Source organism: Ooceraea biroi, chromosome 4 (assembly GCF_003672135.1).
Source record: "Ooceraea biroi isolate clonal line C1 chromosome 4, Obir_v5.4, whole genome shotgun sequence".
In the NCBI taxonomy this organism is placed as follows: domain Eukaryota; kingdom Metazoa; phylum Arthropoda; class Insecta; order Hymenoptera; family Formicidae; genus Ooceraea; species Ooceraea biroi.
In genome coordinates this window covers 6,344,676-6,367,019 of record NC_039509.1, presented here as the reverse complement: position 1 = coordinate 6,367,019, position 22,344 = coordinate 6,344,676, and the positions used below count along the sequence as shown (strand labels likewise).

The following is a 22,344-nucleotide window of genomic DNA, read 5'->3' as shown; positions in this document are numbered from 1 at the left end:
CCTTTCATGCTTTACATTTGCAAAGAATGGACATTCGTGCAATGTTACATCATTAAACAACCGTCGTATCGCGTTGTAACACGTGTTTATAGTTTTAACTTGCGCGCGAGTTATTTTGACGAAAGCTAAACATACCGCGCAAACTTCGTCGATGGTGCTAGAAATGTACGTGGTATTATATCCTTCGAAAATCGATGAAGCTTCTACATTAATGCCGAGTGGCCACAATCTCACTTTGATCAACGTTATGGATATCGCTCAAGCAAATTTCGAAGCTGAGCTTAGCATTGTCCGCGTCTTGGTATCAGCATCGTGCTCCGTTGATGAATCGTCATCTCTGTTAAATTAATACGGAATGAGCAAGCTGCACACAAATAAGAGATATGTCATATTTTGGTATATACGATACAATATATACAGGGTGTCCCGGGTTTTAACCGACAAACTGCGGGAGCATATTCTACTAGTGGAAATAAGAAAAAATTCTTATATCGAGTTTGCTTAGAAATGCTTTGTTACAAAGTTATAAACCAATATTGAAAAGAAATATCAGATAAGTAACAACGGATTTTTTCACAAAAATAAAAATTATCTACGCAATGATTTAGTGACGCATTTCAAAATGTTGTCCTTGCACATCGATACAAGCTAGACATCGACGTAGTACAGAATTTGTTGCATCTCAGTAACTGAATTAGTAATTCGTTGCTTTAAATTTATCTGGTACTCTCCTGTTAGGAAATCTACGTTGATACTCTCGTACGGCAGCTCGTGCATTTCCGTCACAGAATCCGTACACGAAATGAATATCGGTGTATTCCTCATTTGAAAACACTTTTGGCATTCTGATAGTAATTGCTAGTTCACACGACGATTGAAATCTAACAGCTACTGTTGCGAAAGTAACAATCATACTGAATCGTTTCAACATAGTGAACATGAATACATGTGAATACACGTAACATAAACATCTTCGACCTTGCAAATTCTACACTATGTTCCGTTGTTACTTATCTCATATTTCTTTTCAATATTGGTTTATAACTGTGTAATAAAGCATTTCTAAGCAAACTCGATATAAGAATTTTTTCTTATTTCCACTAGTAGAATATGCTCCCGCAGTTTGTCGGTTAAAACCCGGGACACCCTGTATAGTAGATATATTGCATGAATTTTTCACACGAACATAGAACAAAGATTCTTTGAAAATCGTACGAGTCACGCGTGACTGATAAAAGAAAAAGGGAAACGGAAGAGTAAGGAATAAAAGAAACGCGTGCAGGTTGGAAGGAAGAAATGGCACTCGCGAGAGGTCGGGGACCGGCTCTGACAGAAAACCACAAATGGGACCATTCTAGCAGGATATTACGTCAGGGACGAGACACCGTCGTTTCTTCGGTACTCGGTGCGCGATCGATAGGCCTCTTCTTCTCTTCGCGCGTGCTGAATTCTGTTCCATTCCGTTCTGTTCGATCGTTCACCCTCGTGTGGTTATTTAACTTTTCGTCACTGAAATAACCCAGGAGTTTCTGCACGTCTTCCTCTTTCTTCCTTAGCGCAATTGTCTAAATAAAACACGCGATCTAAACTTGTCATTTAACTTTTGGATCACACATTCCTTATAAAATTTTTATAATATTGCACAGTATAAAAAATAATCTTTAATAATTTGTTAGTTATTTTCTTCCTTTCAGGACATTTTGACTCTTTAAATTAGCGATAATGTCGTTGCTTTCTTTAAAATCGATTTATCGCAGTTCTACGTTAAAGCGATCGATTCCGTTCTCTAGACCGTAAATCGAATTGGATTTGCGTCAGAACTGGAGTAATCTAGTATCGAAAATATTAATAAATAATAAACTATCTGGAACTTTGATATAAATAGCGTAAATCAATATAATCAAGTCGATTTTATTTTCTCAACCGAAGAAGTAAGTAAAAAAAGTCACCCTCATCATTCTTCTTCATTCGGCTGTGCATTGCGTTCAACATTTTCGCGCGTGCTGAATAGCGGGTTTTATAACAGCGTTCCGTCATTTGTTAAAGTTTCCATTTTGATTTTGAAGTAAACTGCAGAAACGGATTCGCTGAGAAAAGTTGCCTGGCTTTCTTGCCGGCAAGCCCGATTATATCAGTGAGTCATATTCATGAAGCTTGAAGTCAAGAGCTGAAAACTATCGACATTACAAAGTCAAATCCTCATGGCAGTGGGTGGCCTTCGATAAATGTCTCTTGAAGCAACAAGGATTCACAGGTCGGTAGACCTGCTTCCTGGTTGGTTTCTCTCTGGGATGGACTTTGCAACGCTTTACTCCTCTTTCATATCCGAGAAATATTCTTAGCGGACACGATTTCTTCTTCGGGTGAAAATGTTCCTTTCAGGGAAAATCGATGTCGATGATTTAAAAAGATTTTTCACAATAGGCTGTAAATTGGCAAACTGCTATATCTTTTATAGCTTATGCGGCTCTTGACAAGCGCCCCTTCAAAAACTTTAACAAAGAGTTGTCTAGAAGAAGGAAAATTGAAATTCCGTAATTTTTTATAAAAATACGTAAATGATACTTTCATGCTATTCCATATAGATTGATAGCGATTATAATAGATAACGATCTTTATCCAGCTCTTTCTGACTCTATACCTGGGGCTTCTAATAATCCCCATCATGACGAACAGTTTATGATGCGAGAGTTGCCATGGTATCTTGCCTCGGGCTATTGAATCTCGATTTCCCTAAGTGCTTTCAACAACTTGCATCGTGCCAATAACTTCTTCCCTCGAGCATCGACCAGGATTCGCAGAACTAAAATAGAAAATAAGCAACGGAGATAAATGACAGCATTTTATAACGTGCGATCTTAACCCAGATTTTCATGGATTTCAGAAGAACTCGTCAATTTTGAAAAAAATTACTACTGATTTATTATATCAAAAAACCTTTCGATTTTAATTACGTTTGGATCACAAAGACATGTATTTTCTGCAGTGCAAATAATATTAGAGCAATATTAAGCTCTATAACACCGCATTGCTACTGTAGTTCTTGTAAGTTTGTAATAAATTAACGAAATCCAATTTCCACATTCAATCTTTACGCTATATTTTACACTAGGATTAACTACGGACATCGCCTCAATTTTCTTTGTCGACCTCATCAACTGGCCGGTGCTGAGTCATGTTGCAGTTTACATTCTTCCCCGATGCGGATATATTGTCTATCCGTAAAGCCAAAGGAGAGTCGGTAAACACTCTCCGGTTCCATTCCACTTTGATTTTCTTTTACGAGTACTAAAATTTTACACGGCCGTATCGCTTTCGTTCTGGATCTGTTCTTGATCTTTGAAACAGAGAAAACAATCACGCATTTCAGCTGTCTCCCTAAAAGAAATTCTTCGGCCGAATCGAATCGTATCCTTCACGAGCAGCTTTTCCGTGATATCTCCAGTAATCGTGTGCGTTTATCAGCCATCGGACTCGACATCTCGATCAATACTTGGAGACGTATCTCGTTGAGTACGCTGAGACATCCAAGCTTGAAAGGCGTCGATGATCCTAAGAAGCAATAGAAAGACTTCTTCAAGACATCCCGTTGCACATGTCACATGCTAAATCGAGTGCACCGTTCCGTCGATATTGCGACGACCTAATCGACGGTGAATACGCGATCAACGGGAAAAGAATTATGGCGAAAATTCTTGGTGATTGAAATATGTTCTCTCTTTTTCATCTTTCTCATTTGACAAATAAGACTCAATTCATGCATAATCAATTACTGATGTATTTTTGATGCAATTCCGGACAATGCTTGTCTCTCTTGATACAATAGTTATATTTTAAAAATAACATTTATGTTCTTTATTGTTGTCCTAAGTTGTAAATTTTCAAATAGAAGTAAAATGTTAATTGAAAATTGTAATGTTGTAAATGTTTATATATACATATACAATATACATATAAGATTAAGCAATTTAAAACTAGATGTATTGTGATGCATGTGATGCAACGAGACATTGATCAAAATTGAATAATATATTGGATATACGTGTATCTTATGGCTTGTATGTTGTATTCTATATTGGAGCTTACTGTTCTTGTTTTTTGGCATCCTCAAGAGCTTAATTTTTCAACACAGGTTTTTCTCTACAGAATTCTTGGCACACGTATTCGTCAGTACCTACGATCATATTCGATCCGCGTTCGTAATACGTGACTGCAATATGAATCTTCTCTTTTGTACTTTTTCCGGATCGCTCGTTGGGGACATATCGCGATTAAAATTATTTTAGCATCAGCTTCACTTAGCAGATCCGGTAATGGATTTTCATGATTTTCAGATCGTTGAAGATAAAATTCGAGTATCACAAATACACATTTTTCAGCGTAGAGCAGAAAGTGATGAATTAATTCTACTTTCAAATAAAAATTGAGTAAGAATTTATCTCGAACGAAAATATTTGAGATCAAAATGAAATACGCTACTTTATAGAGTAATTATTATACATAAGAAATCGTGAAATTATTATTTTATTGAAATAAAGTTTTATTATGTGTATAGACGTTTCTTCTTTCCTAAGAAAGCGAAAATAACCGGAATATTTTAAAAGCGCAAGAGACGCCAGGCAAGAGAGAAGGAGCAGAAAGAGACTAGATTTTAATTACGCCTTCAGCTTTTTCGCGATCGGAAGCGCAGAGGAAACGAGTTATTAAAAAAGCTAAAATTATATCTCATATAGTTACATCACAATGAAAAGAACATTTCCGTAATAAAATTGCAAATTTTTCGATAAATGGCATTTAATAACTTTATATTTCATGACCTTGTCATCCATATGGCGATATCGCGTGCTAATTATTTTTTAAAAGTTACTTTGAAAGTTGCATAATTCTGAAGGAGAAAAAAGTTCCATTCTCAAGAAACGAAATTTTAACATTCATCTCTATTTGCTTCCGACGCCGTTTCAATAGAAAACAGTGTATTGAATTCGTGCATATTGTACATTTTTCTCACAGGCTTCTTCTGAAATCGACTTATAGAATCCGATTGACCAAGGACGAATACCTCTTTTCTCGGTATCAACTCAATAAAAAGACTGAAAAACTGTCAACGCTTTCCCGAACATGTCGGAATACAGCTCTATAACTCAAATTCGCTGTTATATTAAAGCGTGAAAATGCGGCACTAGATGGTACAATCGATTCGAGATAAAATCAGCTAGGAAGCCATTAATCGTCGATCTCGTCTGTAACGGTGAAGAAATCGATTCGGCATGTTATATTCTTCCACCTTTTCCTGGTTAACTTCATGTGCTTCATTTATGTAAATAAATTCAATCTATTATAAAAAATTTACTCTCTTTAATTGAGTTGTTAATGCAACACAAATTATATTTGCGAAGATTGTGAGACATTTGTTCTGTGTAAGACACGTGTGTTCTTATCAATATATCGATATCACATTGAAACTAGAGTCTGCGGCTACGAAACATATGATGGAGATACTTCATATCCTGAAAATATGACGTTTTCCCTTCGTTTTATTCATATCCTTGCTCATAACAGCGTTTCTTGTCCTGACTCCAAGATTGCGCTGATTTTTCCTCGCTGTCACACGATTGCACAAGTCGATTTATCGATAATGAAGTCAATATTTAAGTTTTGTCCAGCGAGATTACGTCATGGTTATTTCTTTGAGAAACTAGAACTGTACAGCTACGCCATGAGTAGCGATATTATAAATTTATTATTTATCAATTATCATCTTTTTGATAAAATTATAGTTTATTTTATACAGGGTATCCCATGGGAAGTTACTGAAACTAATCAGCTGTCATTTTTAAACGTATGCAGTTATTGAAAAAACAAAAATTGCGTTGGAAACAGGAAGTCTGCAGTTTTTAATGGGTATAAATAAAATTTAGCAAAATGTTTGTATATCAGTTTATTTTATTAATGAAAAATATACTAATAATCAAGTAAGCTAATGATAAATATTTTCAAGTGTGCACCATCTGAATTTGTACAAAAATCAATTCTTTTACGAAAACTTGTGAAAACTTTTTCTACCATGTCGTCTTTAATGTTGCTGACGACCTTTTTAATAGCCACTACTAAATCTGACACTATTTCTGGATTTCCGACATAACAATGGTCCTTAATGTATCCCCAAAGAAAGAAGTCACATGGATTTAAATCCGGCGAGTACGGTGGCCATTCTAGCCCCCCCTGGGCAAATGGGTATCCCAGACCGATGACTCGATTGCCATAAACTTTATGGATTGTTTCGAAGACCTCCTGGGTTCGATGTGGTGTCGCTCCATCCTGCATGAAATGAAATCCTCTGACCAGGCCTCTTTTTTTTGCATGAGGGAAGAATTGTGTTTCAAGAAGCTGCTTGTAACTTTCACCAGTGACTGTTGATTTGAAGAATTGCAGATAAATTCCTTTTACCGAGATCGCAGCCCATGCTGTTATTTTTTGTCGATGTAAAGGTTTAGCCAGGGAAACGTTGGGATTTTCCGACCCCCAAAATCTATAATTTTGTTCATTAACATAACCATTTAGCCAGAAATGTGCTTCGTCCGTGTAAATTATCAATTTTGCATCAAGTTCTCCATCTTCAAACATTTCATTTATTGTCTTGCAGAATTCCACACGTTTCGTCATAGCGCGTTTGGTTAGCAATTGAGGCGATGTTATTTTATAGGGATGCATTTTCAGGAAATGTTTTAAAATCCTGTGTAACGTTGTTTTGGATATTTCAAGAGCTTGGGCAGCTTTCCGAATGGAAGAATTTGGATTCTCTTCAAAATACTTCTTAATATCTTCAATGTTTTCTTCTGCAGCTACAGACACAGAAGGACCTGGCAGATCATGTCTACGGTCTTGAATAGTTCCATACTGCATAAAATTATCGATAATTCTGATAAAAATAACACAAAACATTATTTTAATGCAGATTTATTGCCAAAAAATGGAGTGACGTAACGCATACGTTTAAAGAAATAATAAATTCTAACCTTTTCAGCGTGTTTTCGCTCTTAACTTTATGTGTTCCGTATTTAGTACGAAACCCCCTGTAAGCATTGCTATAAACTGTTCCTCTGGAAAAGAAGCACTCGACAAGATAAATCTTTTCTTCCGTCGTCAGATTACTCATTTTGACGCGCACGGACTTGCATCTACCACAACCAGAATAAAACTGCAGACACTCAGATGAACGACCGTTAACCGTAAGACACTTTCTGAAGTCATGGAGGAGAGAACCAATCGTTTACTTTCAGCAACTTCCCATGGGACACCCTGTATGAGTTTCAAAATTTTGAGTTTTGTTAACAGCTCTTTTATAATTTATTTCAATGATGTCATAGTTCTTAATACTTAGTACTTAATACATAATTCTTAATAAATACATATACTTGTCATGATAAGAGCATATGATACGTAATAAGCATAAGTATATGTAGAATATAGATAACAAATGATCTACATTTACCGCATATCGTTACATCAATTTTTCATCAAGTTATAATGTTTCGAATATCCAACGCGCGGGTCGTTTTTAATGAGCACGATGAGCACGTGACGCGCACATGTAATCTACAATATTACGTAATAATTACGCGACGCTCAGCTGATCAGCTGATTAGAGGAAAGAGTGGAGTCATCTTGCACACGTGCTCGTAAGCATGTGCTTGCAACTGCATTGGTCAGACGTCGATCGTAACCCTGCCATTAGTTGGCTGCAAGTTAGATCGTGATCACGGATCGATATAATCCTTAATATTTTTCTATAGAAAGGTCGTGCATATTGTAAGCGAGGTAAAACAAAATTTATTCGAAAGCTGAGACTAATGAGCTCATATTCATTTATCTCGGATAATTACTTTGCGAGGTATCATCGGTTGATTACAGAAATAAAATCCTCTTCTGAAAACAATCACTCATATCTGAAGGTAGAAGATAACATTTTTCTATTTAAAATCGGGAAAATGAATTATATGTTACGGCGTCAGCCATAAAGCTCATAATCCTCTTGCAGCTCATTATAGTATGTATAAAGTGCACTTCCAGCGTTAATACCTTGCAAATGAGAACGAATTGACACGGCGCCGGCAAATCGTGGGATGTCATCCGTGCAGTAATAAGCTCCTGTAAAACGCGAAGTGAAATCTATCGCGTATACGCTATTTCCGACGCCGCCAGTGCGTTAGCGGTGCATCGCTCACATTAATAACGACCACCGGTTTCGAAACGCGCTTTATTCGCACTCGCGTGCACGCTTTTGTCCAAGCCGATTTCACACCGCGATACGCAACTGCTGCTGAGACGGAATTAATTTCTCTATTTCAGAGGCTGATCGCCGAGCTTAACAAAGAGCAGGAGGCTTTCATTGCCAGCAAGCAGGCGGGCGAAAAGGTCGAGGCTGTTGCACCATGGGTCGGCGCGCCGAACGAGGATGCGCTACGCGAGGAATGCCTGTCCTTGTCAACCGTAAGTAATTTTTGTTATCCTTTTCCACTCCTATATGTCAGAGGCCTGAGAGGAAGCTAGAGGCTTTCAACAAATTTTCTGCGTAGTCTTATAAAAGTGTCTCAAGTTCTTTAAAAGATAAATGTTAAAAGTGTATATATCTCTTCTTTTAATGGGGAAAATTGTTTCCTTAATAACTTTAATTAGTAATCTTTTTTAAAAGTATTCAATTACTCAGAGAAAAAATCTTCCAGTATGAGAAAGATTTTGCTCATGGTGTAAGTGGCATTTAGCTGTTTATTTATGCATTATTGCAAAAGATTAGTGTCATGAATTTGGTGTATGGCTTTAGATGAGCCGGTCAGATTAAGCAGGGATCTTACCCTCTCATGGATTTCAGGATCGACGTAATTTCGTGAGAGCACCACCACCAGGCGTAGAATTCGCTTGGGATTTTGAGGCCATTCAGCCAATGGCACAGGCCACTCTTGCCCTGGATCCAAATCTTGAATCCATGAGGTTCGAGCTCGTCCCGAAAGTGTAAGTAGATTAAAACCTACGCTGTCACATACAATGATCATCGCATTTTCCTTCCATTTACGCAACATTATGAAAATTCCGTAAATATAATATTATGAATTTATGCATATGCTCTTAATTAATCGTTCGTATTTTACAAATTAAATTTTATGCCATGGAAATTTAATTTTATTATTTATTAAATGATATATAAAAAAAAGTAATAACAGCAAAGCGAGTTATTGTAGTATATGCAGTATAAATTAATAATTTTGAATTGCATATTACAACAGTCATTCAACAATCAATCAATCTCATAAAATTGCATTCACGCGATATACTACATGCACAGAACATATGTTGGGTTATATAACAGAAGTTCGTAGCGTTATGTATAGATATTTATTCAACTACATATGCGTCGTCTTGTTCTACTAACATTTACTATCTTTGTGATAGTTTCATGATCTTTCCTTGTCATCTTTTTTTCATTAAAAAAATTAAATAATACTACGGACTTTAAGTTACAATCCAATATATTACATGTAATGAAAGACTAACAATACTTACGTCAGTTGCTAAATTGTTGGAACTACAATGAAATTTCAAGTTATGGAAATGTGATTTATATATATTAAATGTTAAATTATATTATATTAAATGTTAAAGAGCATGAGAACGAAATTGTTCGCGAAATTGTAGAGATATCAATACATTGTGCAAGTCCGCGTCCGCGATTAATTTGTTCACGATATTAATTAAATGTCACCGCAAAGCGCGACATTAATTAATGCTCATTCGGCGCGCCTTCAAATTTTCGAACATAATCCCTTCATCATCGTCATTGTTGTCGGCTTTGGAAATTCACCCGATTTACTTGCAACAGCATATCTGAAGAAAACTTCTGGCGTAACTACTTCTACCGGGTGTCCCTGCTGCGCCAGGGTTATGAGCTAAACGCGATGGCGAGCCAACAGGAAGAAAGCAACCCCAATCAAACCCTCGCCAGCACCACCGATAGTATCGATCACACTCAAGGTACGTAAATCGTCATTACCATTTCTTCTTCTTTTCATTCTGTTACGTAGAGCAGCTTTCGTAGTGCGTCATTTTGGCCCACGTTGGCATTGCGACACGATTAGGTTCTCCAATGTTTTGCTCGAAAGCACTGTCGCGCGTTTCCTGTTCTGTTAGTACTGTGATTTCGACGCACGTAGTTTCCTATAGAACTGAAGGGGACGTCCCGTGTGCTGCCAGAATGGAACCATGATAACGAGCCAAGGCCTGGCCAATCTGTCATACTTGATTGAACGTGATGTGTATTGAATTTGCGTGCCTTTTGTTTGTCACTAAACACAGAATTAAGAGAAAAATTATCGGTTTTAATATCAAAACATCGAGAATGTTTTATAGATGCTTAATTGTGATAACATTCTACGTTTTTTTGTAGCTATTACGTCTTTCTTCCTTTTTTTTTGATGAATTATAACGTTACATCAATCAGATGTTCTGATTCCGGAATATCGGAAGGTCGGAAAATTCCGATCGTCTGTGCGCGGTCGAGGCTTTCTCCTTTGACGTCGTGGTGCGACGTCTCGCCGAGATAAACCTCCACTGGGTGATGCATATTGCAAGATGCAGCCTCAGCAGCGGGGGTAGAAATCGGCGGCGTCGCACTGCGTTTACACCTGATTTGCAATTCCGATTAGCAAGCTATCTGACGGCAGACTTTTTGCATGGGAGTTTTGAGATGGCGTGTCTGTAGTGGCGTGCGTTCTTTCTGTGCAAATGTCATGCCGGATGCTGGAAACGTATTGGTCGAAAGAGCCCGAGATCTTAATTTAAAGCTCAGGTTGAAAGGGTTGCTCAATATTCGTAGTGTTTCGTAAAGTTTAACGAATTAAAAGTGAGCGATTGCAGTATTGTGTAAAGTCGCGCGTATCTCACACATGATAAAATCGAAATAAAAGATATAATATCATGCAAATAATATTACATGATATTACATTGATGTACATTGATATTTTGACATATAAATTATGAAAGTGATACTAGGCGATATACATCATGATATTACGATCACTATTTGTACATTAATTTACATTTATTTTTTGTTGTATTACGTAACATTATGTTTATTGTATAATTATATAATATCGCTAGTAATAAATAGTGCTTTGTTTCTCGTTAAATGTTATACATCACGAAATGTAATTAATTTTTGCAACAAGTGTATTCGTAAGCGAAGTGATGCGGAGAAGACTCCGATTCGAGTTAAATTTCCTGGCGAGACGGTTTAGTTTATGGGTTGAAAATACGAGCTCATCAAGAAGAAAGAGAGAGGGCAGATATACCAATACGTTTCATCATGTACGTGGGCTTTTGCACGTGGAGACGTGGAGTCACGTTCGCAGAATTACGGTATCGGGGAGAGTGAACGAGAGAGAGAAAAATAGATAAATAGATAGAAAGAGAGAAAGGAGTTATTCGCCTCGCAGCCCCTCGACCGTGCAAACAATGAAATTGCGATTGGCGCGGATGAATTAACGGATAAAGGGAAATACTCCATGGTCGAGAAATCGATCACGGGGTAGAATCACGGAGAAACGGGTGCGAACGCGTCGAAATATCGTTGAACCCGGAGATTATTCTGTGAATAGGAATCTTCAGAGGTGATGCTACTTGTTCTCGCCCTCCCTTTCTCTCTGTCTGTCTCTCTCTCTCTCTCTGATTCTGACTCTCTGACTCTATATGTATGTCTCTCGCATTCCTTATCTCACAGCACTGTCTCCGATCGTTGAACCGACGATTTCCGTCGTCTCTCCTTTGGTCGAGAGAGAGATCCGATTTCGCTCCAGTTCCAGTGTATCGCGAGAAATTGAATCTATCGGGAGGAAAATGCTGGGAAACTCGATAATACCAGACCGAAGAATACGAATATCCTGAATATTCGCTGCTGATAGGAAGCTATATCTTGACGTCCCTCATGACACATACGTGATACTCTTGGATATGTTAAAATATCCTGGAATCTTTTTTTCCATATTTAGATGTGGAAGATAGTATGTTTTTAAATCAATATCATATATAAATATATTTGCCTTGTTGATACGTAATTTGATTACAAATCGAAGACAATAAAATACTTCGCGCCTGAATTAATTACACATTCTTCCGCTTCCGTGTGTTTAAATTAATTAAAGTAATTTCTGTCCTCGCATTCTTGGAACTGGCGCGGTCGGCTTTGATGAAGGAAGCACCCTATTAACGATTATTGATCGTTTGCGTGCGAAATCGGGCTTCGGTAGACTTAGCGCTACCATTAAATAGATAAACACGCTAATACACATGACATACACACCGCTCCATATACACTTACACACACCCCTACCCATCTAGTTTAGCCGTCAGTGTTGTCTTGCAAACAGTTCAAATGACCACTGGCCAGGCCACCAGCACCGGCGCCACGACGACGAGCAGTAACAGTGCGCTGGCCGATTCGCCAGGCCACGAGTTCGTGTCCGATACCATGAGGGTTTCGGACACAGACCTCGAGGAAGTCCGAGAGGGGATGAAAAAGCTGGGAATGCAACCACCGAAAGGTCAGTCGTTAATCGTTGGTCGTCGTTAACTGTCCCTCGCACGTTCGCGAGATCTCAGACAAAATTCGCCAAAATTGCTGTCCGATTGCCAATTCTCGTAGTTCTAGCACGATAATCTTCGCTGACGAGGGGAAGATATCGCGGCAATTACGTAGAGCGAGGGCAATTCTAGGAGGATTTCGCCGAAGCGGTTTATGACGCTCACGAAATTTTCCTTCTAAATGAAAAGCTCTGAAATCATATGACGCTCATCAGATCGCGTATATGCTATTATGATAACGCGAGAACGACGTTATAAAGATCCTATTCCTGAGTTCGCTAGTTACGACCACCAATGAGATTTTGCTTGATTATACGTAATGAGGACGTCGTTTCTTATTTGCTGGCGATTAACGAATAGCATCAAACGATTTTAGTCACCGTACAAAATGCAAAATTCTAGAAGCTACAATAATACGGTTGTCTATGATAAAAACGTTGTACATTTCTTTTGCTACTAAATTTTCAATGAATTTGATATTAATTTGTAGGATTTTAAAGAAATTTAATTAAGTAGAAACTGGACGATATCTGAAACAATGTGAAACATAACTTACATACAAATGTAGTTCCGAAGTAATGCAGAGTCATTTCGAGCCATTACGACTCGTTACACGTTTAATAGCGAAATTTGTTATCGGCTGAGAAATGGCAGTTCTTGAAAACTTTCTTGTCTGGAGAACGTGTACTATTCATTGATCTCGCCAGTAAAACGGAAACGGGTCACCAAGCTGATCGATGCGAAAGCTCGATCTGTGCCACGACACGGTCCAAGAGTACTCTCCTCGTGAGTATGAAATTAATACCATCGTGAAAAGCCTGACCTTAATCTCGCAGTGTTACACCCTGGTCACGCTAGTGCCGTTCTGTAGCTCTCTCTTTTCTTTCTGTCTTTCTTTCTCTCTGTGCATCCTCACATTCCTCCTGTGTCCGCTTTCTTTAGGGATTTGCTCGTTCTCGAATTTTTAGTGTGCACAACGACGTTACCCTCTATCCTGATGTCTGTCATGTCGTTGTCGATGTTGAGCGTGTTGCGTCTCTTTTTTTTTTCTCTTTTATATGGGCTCTCTGACTAAACGACCGCTTTTCATTCTATTTTGTCAACAGCCTAAAAGAAGAGGAGAGTGCCCCTCAAATGCCATTATCCAAAGCACACCCTCTCAGAGATATACATGCTTCCCGCTCTCAAAAACTAACAATTTCAGTTTTTGCGATACCGAAACCTTCTCTCGTCTCCTCTCTCTCTCTCTCTTTCTCTCTCCTCCTCCTCCCGGTTTTTTCTTTTTTTTCTTTTCTTCTCCGTTTCTTTTCACGTTCGATCGCGAAACCACCCCCGGCACGAACGTTCCCACGAGACGAACAGGGTGACCCCCCTTCGCGGATGTTTGTTCCGTTTCCGATCGTCGGCAGCCGAGGCGATTCCGTGTCAGTCGCAAGGATCAGCATGATTAAGCGCAACATCAGGCCCGAATCGACGAGGAAGTCAGCATGCTGAAACGTGAAACGGCTCTTCGCGCTCCGGAACATTGAATGAACGCGCACATAATCAAGAATGATTGACGATTAGACGATAGAACCGACATTAAACGAATGCATTTAATTAGTATAACGCAGATTGTAATACGCAATACATTTTTTTACGCGAGGCAATGTTTCTTTTATTTTTTTTATAGAAAGGCCTCGAATTTCATTTTTATGTAGGAGAGGCATCTTGGAAGGCATCTCTGCATTCCAATAAAGAGCATATTTTCTGACGAGCATGTACGTGACAACGTTATTATTGACTCATCGAAAAGAGCATGTGACATTTCCGTTACGATCCTATCAGTTTATATTCACGTGTCACGATCGCATCGATGTCGTATCGAGGATGGTTATAGCAGTTCGATGTGCGGCAAGACAAGCCTGCAATCAGCGTACGGTCGCTGAACGCGTGCCGATGTGGCGTCTGAACAGCAGAGTTAACAAGCCGGGAAGGTGTCCATACAAGCGAGGAATGACGTGATTGTGTCGCGAATACGCGACATCATTATTACCGTCATCGATGTCATCGATAGCACTTGATCGGCGTTAATCGCCGTTACCTGAATCAGCGATAAATCGGTGCACGACACAACTCTAGTTATAACGAGGAATTTAGAATCGACATGGTAGGTTAAACGGAGAACACCGCTAAGGTAGGGAAAAAAATACTTCAGGTACAAAAAAGTACACTAAAAATTTACTTTCGGATATTAAGAACGAAGTAGCGTATTTTTTATTTTGGATATCACGTCACGAGCCGATGCGTTTGAAATTTCGTCTGATCCTCGTTAGACATGCGTCGAGCTTGTCGAGTCACGAAAATCGAAAACTCGACAGGAAAAAGGGAAAACGCTGGAAAAACGAGAAGTCATTACGTCGAAACGTTATACGCGCGCACGCGAATATAAAATGTAAAGTAGATGCAATAATGATAAAAAGGAGGTTGTACGAGAGAACGAGGAAGGAGAAAGAGGAAATAACGAGCCTACACACATAAACCACCGGAGCGGAGCAAAAAGATATTCGACTACATATCTGTATGTCTGACCATTTTGCTGTTGTCTCCCTCTCTCTTTCTCTCTCTCTTTCTATGTATTAATTCCAATTAATCTAGCCTGTTCTCGATTCTCTCCGTGTCTCTCTATAAACGTGTAATTAACGCAGGAGCAACCAAACACATTCTTTATTGAAGAAACGAGTCGGAAGATAACACAAAGGTATTGATGAAACGCGAGGAATTACATTGCGCGAACCTCAAACTTAATCATAGGTGTAAGGAATTAATTAAATGGAGACCTAAGAAAAAAAAGAGAAATATATGTATAAATATATACACACTATTATACTAAATAAAATGTAAGTACGGTGACGCGCCACTAATCCGGTATCTTTCTCCGGTGAATTTTCTCGCGAAGTTATTTCGTTGTGAGGAAGTTTCCGCGAAGAATATCAAGAAAATTCCAATGGAAAATCTGATCTTGTACAGGATGATTTCGGAGAAAAGACAGCCGGATTTCTGTACGTCACTATAAATTCGTTGAATGACAATACGTGTTTCACTGGGGAACGAGCTGTAATTCCGCTCGTGCCCGGTTCTCTCGGCGGAACGGAGTAGTTATAGCGATTTTTCTGTCCTGATACGGAACGACTGGCCAGCGTGCGACCTGTTTTATTCCGTTCGTCCGCTGAGAAAGGCGGATAAATTAATTACAGTTACTTTTTTCTACACGGACGACCGGACGGTTGAGGAACGTAAACGGGCGCGCGATTTGTATGCATTGATTCGGGGGATTTACACGCGAGGGATGCATTTATAGCCCATTGGGGAAGAAGAAAAAAACGAAATGGATGACTGGAAAAACTGCAACTCGCGATGATGCGAAAACGCGCGGGTTCAGTAAATTATCGAAACAGCGTTTCGTTGGGGGAAGTATCAAGAGAAGATCGACGTATTTAATATTGATTGGATTGTTCATGTAGATCACTAACTTGACGATATTTTGTATTTGAATTTTATCTAGTAGCAGTTTTGTTACATTTGTATCATAGCATTTATTTATAAAATAAATTGATCTTTTACGTTTAGGATAAGAGAAATGACTATGTTAAATTTACGTTACTATCGCATGTTATGATCGTGATTATACATATTATTTAATTCACGATTTTCTATGCCGCCTCTCCACGACTTTTTCATCTTTATATTTATATTGAAATTGAATAGAAAATAAAAATAAAAGATTCGTAGAAATGCGGCATAGATTACCGTGAGATGAATAATGCGCGAGAAATTGTTTTCCTCACCTTATGGCAGTCATAATTTATTCCTTCTGCTTTTAATTTAACGTAACAGTTTCATTGGGTATGCATGAAAATACCGGATCATCTGGCTTTTCGTTCTGTGCAGTCCGATAAAACGGTGACAACTGGAATTATAGCTTTCGGTTCCCGGTGCACAATTTTTCTCGGTGGACGGACTTCGGTTCTCCGCGTCGGGGATATCGAATATCGCTCTCTCGATTCGACGGAGGGCACACGTAAGAACGAATCGATGGACGGAGAGCGTGTGTAACCCTATTTCGCGAAATATTTTCGGCATTTTGCCCCTCGTGTCATTCCATAAAGTGAGGCGATGTCTCACGAGACGACCGTCGCTCTTTTCTTAGAAACGATTGCGCCTGAATACGTTTAAGCTATGCTTAGGATAATCCGCAAGCTCGTTTTAGTTGTTGAAGCCATAATCGGGACGGGAGGGTCCAACTAGGAACGTACCACAATAGAATATTATTTAAGGATTTAGCGCTCGTAGATACCGCGTTTATTAACGTCTATCGTTATCTATCTTAGTCTCACATGTTTAAACGTTTGCACGATAACGTTAGGCAATTCCGTGCTTTAACGATTAATCATTTGGCACAGTGCTGTCCAAAGCTGTCTGAACTTGCGGGACACAGCTGCAATAAATTTTATGTATCACTAAAGTGTTACGTGATGTTTTGTCGAAGCCAGCCGTGTCTCATAACAGATTAAATTTATATTTTATAGATATATCTTTTTGTAGGAATATATATTTCAGAATATTAGAATGATTTTTGATGGCTGTTGTACATGTACGAGATGTTAATTTTTCTTATCGTGTATAACTTACTTATCAGTAGATCATACTTTGGACACCACTGATTTAGCACGACAAAGATTATTCTCATGGCAGCGCCGGTCTAATAATTACATTTCGGAGCGTTAAAATTGCGATGTCCCGATTAATTACTTTTGTAATTGTGAATCAGTCACATTTTTTAACGAGTACGTTAAGTGAAAAGTAATTACTGGTTTCTCTTCCGGCAATCCGCTGTAATTTCTAGAAAGCTATACAGTCAACGATCATATGATAGTTGACGTCATTGTCGTTTATGAGAAACAAGCATGAAAAGGATAGGGAAAAGCGCATGATTGCGATTATCATCGTTCTCGATAATCGCATGATATCTTTCTCTCTTTCTCTCAGACCACTAACATATCCTGGAATGCGTTTAACGAACCGAAGGCTAAAAGCTACCGTGGCGAAAGGAAGACGTCGAAGCTTTTTCCTCCCGCTTCCGTTTTGTGTTCTCTATTTCTCCCTGCCTCTCTTTTATCTCTCTCTCTCTCTCTCCCTCCCTTTCTCTCTTTGATTTGTCCATTCCCGCAATTTGAGTTTCGTCCCCACAATCCTGGAAACACTCTTACACTCACACGATCTCGCGCACTTTGACACGCGTACACACGTGCCAGTTGCACGAGGAAATTCATATCCAGGGTGGAAACACAAACACAATTCGCGACACGAACAGACGAACAGACAGACAAACAAGATCAGAGCGTGGCCCTCTCTGCAAAATAGCTACAACGCTGCTTGTGCCTCTCCGCAGAAGAAGATTGGGAACGTGAATTGGAGGCCGAGCTAAAGGATTACGAGGTTGTAACGGGTGGCGGCAACGGCGCCAGTCAGGAGAGGAGCATTGCGTCGAACGCGACCACGAAAGACGTCACGGCCAGCGATAACGATTGGGAGAAGCAGATCGACGAGCTGCTCGCCAACGAGGATGACGAGGACCTCAAGTGAGCCGAGGAGATCCTCTTCGTGACTGGATAAAGGGATCTCGTCGCTTCACGTTGAGATTCCGCGCGAACGGGCGAGATCGACGAGCCTCGGTTTTTCGTATAGAAACTCTCTCTCTCTCTCTCTCTCTCTCTCCCTTTCTCTTTCTTTTATCGGCTGAGGGAAGAACGCAGAGTTATTTTATATATGTTGTATATGTTGTTGCTTTCTCGTCGATCTCGTCGATTGTGCACAACGAGATAAGCGAAGGATGAAGCGATGCTCGATAAGAGTCGAAATGTCAACCAGTTACCTTTTCTACAGAAAATTAATTCGGCAACGTGCGAATTAATCTGAAAATATCATAATGTTGTTTTTTTTCAGGAGAGTTTATTTTAGCGTACATTTGTCTTTTTTACAGTCGATTATTTAAGTTAGTGGCAAGTTCGTGATTTAACGCGCCAGACACGGAAACGATGGATCGATCTAAGCTCGCACAGGTCTGGCAAGAATTGTAAATTCTTTCCGTTGCTCGATTTCTACTTTGCTACCATTTTTCTACTTGTTGTACCGTAGAGAGTCCATGTTATTCAAAGACGATAGTCTTGATCGCTGCTATATCGACACGAATATGTACAAAATCCCTTGTCGGAGATCGACGGGAATCCTCCCACATCCGAACCAGTTTCTCCCTTACATCAAGTAGCTGTAAAGTTAGGCTTCGTTATCTTCGCTTGTATTTGCGAACATCCCCACGAGCTTTGATAAAATTGAATACAAGGTCCCGCCCTTCCGTCGTTGGCAGATTACAGTTGTAGGGAACTGGTTCGAAGAGATTCCTCTTCCTATTTTGATCCATCGTCGATCTCCTAGGCAGGGAAGGAAACATGAATGAAGGCGACACGAGAACTCTTTGAGGATCGGCTCGTCCTCGGGAAACGTATTGGAACGCAAACGAAAGAGACGTATGGATACAGACCGGAATACCGCACAAGATATTCTCATCGCGTTTGTAGCAAGAGTGGGGATCGCGATTGCATAAAGGCAAAGCTTGTACAAGGGAGTGAGAGAGATGGTGAACGGTCTTCTCCGTTGTTTCTCTTGTTTCTCCGTATTTTTTCGAAACAGCACGTTCTTTACGATCCTCGAGCACGATGAACATGCCGGAGATTACCGTTTCGTAGCTTGAAATGGCAAGAGAAGAAACGTGTATTCACAAAAGCACGATTGCGAGATTGCTCGTGATTTTTGGATCATAGAATGACGTTGGTTGTTCTTGTAGCTGGACGCTAATAAACACGTGAATTTATTAACACCATGTACACTTATGTCAATTATTAGACGGTCCTGTCCGAGAACACGATAAATCTCTCCAAAATTGCGTGATATTAAATTAATTAATTTGGGTGTCGAACGCTGTCGATTAGAGATATTGTGAGAATGCTAGGTATGATCGACCGCTCTTCATCGTGATCGAAGGATCAACGACGGTTCGTCAAGACAAATTACACTGCCGTGTGCCGAAGGACACCGTTTCGAGCGCGGATCGATGATTGTGACGGTCAATGGCGCATTTCCTGTGAGTCTAGTCCGCTACAAAATTAATGATAATTTCGAAATAATTATAAGGCATATAATTTTTAAACACGTTCAAAACAGGGAGATCCAGCTTCGCGAATGGAACGTGTGAATGCGCCGAGAACGTAAATGTGCCGCTGATCGTCGTGCTATTTTCACGCTGCGGTCGGCGCTTTACCGCAACGACGCTTTTCGTTATTGATTATCAGCAATTATCGTTGATCGCGAAGTGGCACGTGCGATCTACGGGGGGCATGCCAAAAATAACGCGAGGACCGGTTCGGCTCGACGGATAATACTTTCGATTCGACGCACTCGTCGTGACTCTGTGCGGAAAAGCGAGAAGGACCTAGGTTTAATGATATGTTTAGCGTGTACGATGAAACCTGTAGATAAGACGTGAAGAGGCGATGATTATGATACTGTTGAGAGGAGAATGTGTCGTTTTTAAGTTTGTCGATCGTGGGAGTGTTCCGTTATGCGTTTGTATTGTGTCAGAGTGAATTTACGCTGTAAGGATGACATGTTCGCGTTGTCTGTACGGATGAAATATCGTAATAAATCATTGCTGTTGACAAAAATTTCAGTCGCGTGCATATTGTGCTGTATACATACATTATTATATTACCGTGAACTGAGTAGTCTGGAATAAAAATCCTCCGATCGATCACTCGCATCCCAGAATCGCGCGGCGCAACATTTTCTCGGTTGCGATTTATTCTCCGTGTGACATATACCGTCCAATCGTCCTCTGCCATGGGAGAAACCGGAAGAAACAGCCGATGATCTGCAGATGGCGAGAATCTCTCGCGACAGTGAAACGCCGCGCTACGTGAGCTTACAATTGTTTATATAATTTTTTTTCATGTCAATGATGATCACTGGAATATGACAGATACGGCGCTTACCGGGATATCTTTTCCGTGCAGACAAACGGATCAAATCTTTAATCGTGGAAAGAATCTTTCGTGCGTGCGGATAACGATTCAGCATCGATCGAATAACGCAAGAATGATGAAGCTCTTCTAGGGTACACTGAATTCGCGATCATTATCGAGATGCCAGTGACACGAATGTGATAGGACGAAGAACGCGAGACAAGCGGAAAGGTGAACAAACGTCGGATCGAAGCGAACGGGTCCGATTATTAAGCGCGGGAAGTCGATATCCCGCCCGAGACATCCGAAGCGAGCGATCGGAACAAGGGGGACTGGATTTATGATGGGGCCTGGGAATGCGGGGTACGTTGGATGACGCGTTTAATTAGTATATTCTTATATGGTTCTATTACACTAAAATCTAATTATCTAATTATCTTTTTGCGCATCTCGCAATGAAGCGGTGCTCCGACGTCCCACCATAAATCCTGTTCGGGTAACAAAGCTGTCGAGCAAAACAGTAAACCGCTGCGTTTCTCGTCGAGACGTTCGTTTTGCGTGCGCCGCTATGCTGAGTCCGGTTTTTCGGTCAATTTATACACCCCGTCTTTTTCTATCCCTTTTTTCGAGTAGCAACTCCAGAAATAAAAGATGAGCACTGCAGCTGCGCGGTGGCGAAATCGTTTCCTCAAAAACCAGAGCGATCATACGATATCACTGATGATACTCCTCTCATACACCGCGAGCGCGCGCGAGCCTCGAGAAACGCTGCTTCATCCGCGTTCATCTTTTCCCAAAAAATCAAGCTCGTTGTAAAGTTTCCATTCGCGTTAGTCGATAGGCAAAGTCTTGTAAGATTTACTTAAGAAGGCGCAATTCACCCAGGCCTAAGTCTGTCGAAGTAATGCAAAGGCGATAATCGCATTTATCCGCACCCAATCATTATACGCGCGCGGCCTCGGGCCGAGACCTCACGTCATTCCCCGAAACCTTCGACTGTACAAATTCAATCGCGAGACAAATTTCTCCCTCGCTCTTTCTCCGCCTCTCTCTCTCTTTCTCTCTTTGGCTGAAGATAAGAAAAAAAAGAACACGATAAATTTCCGCGCGCGAAAACGTCATCCTACTTTCCGCGAAAATGGCAGAAGATAAACGCGATGGCCAGAAAACGAGGTGTACTTCGGCAGAATACAAAGTGAACTCTGTGAATTAATTGTGTAATAAAGCTATCCTACGGTACTGTGCATTCACTCGTAAAAAAAAAGAGAAAATGAACATACACCCGATATCTATATATACATATATATGTATACACGTATACATATGGATAAATATATATATATATGTTGTTGACTTCATTGAAAGTATGATAATATATTATGGATATTATAATGAGAATATAATGACAAGCGCATTAAGACAAAACTATTGAAGAAATTATTAATGTAATTGGGAAAATGTAACAATAAAAAAAAACGTAAGAAATAAAATAAAATAAAATATTACCTCTTATACAGTAACATTTTTTCTCCTTTACCTCCCTTTTTAATTAAAATATACAAACATCGAGTGGAGTATAACATCGCTCTGGTAGACAACATTCAACATTAAATTCAAAGGTATTAATTTTCTCGTATATTCTACTTGATATTCTGTT

The 22,344-nt window shown here is 39.7% G+C and overlaps 1 protein-coding gene across 2 annotated transcripts in view; it reads left to right on the top strand.

Moving 5' to 3' along the window:
- Positions 1 to 22,172, top strand: part of LOC105282530 (synapse-associated protein of 47 kDa) — a 64,431-nt gene extending 42,259 nt beyond the window's left edge. The window contains exons 5-9 of one of the 2 annotated variants that reach the window (XM_011344552.3): positions 8,350 to 8,490; positions 8,870 to 9,009; positions 9,875 to 10,026; positions 12,417 to 12,590; positions 18,062 to 22,172. In XM_011344552.3, the coding sequence (XP_011342854.1) occupies positions 8,350 to 8,490; positions 8,870 to 9,009; positions 9,875 to 10,026; positions 12,417 to 12,590; positions 18,062 to 18,255 (801 nt within the window). In that variant the 3' untranslated portion in view covers positions 18,256 to 22,172. The remainder of the gene's footprint in view (positions 1 to 8,349; positions 8,491 to 8,869; positions 9,010 to 9,874; positions 10,027 to 12,416; positions 12,591 to 18,061) is intronic. The other variant, XM_011344553.3, reaches the window with a different exon arrangement.
- The last annotated feature ends 172 nt before the right edge of the window (positions 22,173 to 22,344 follow it).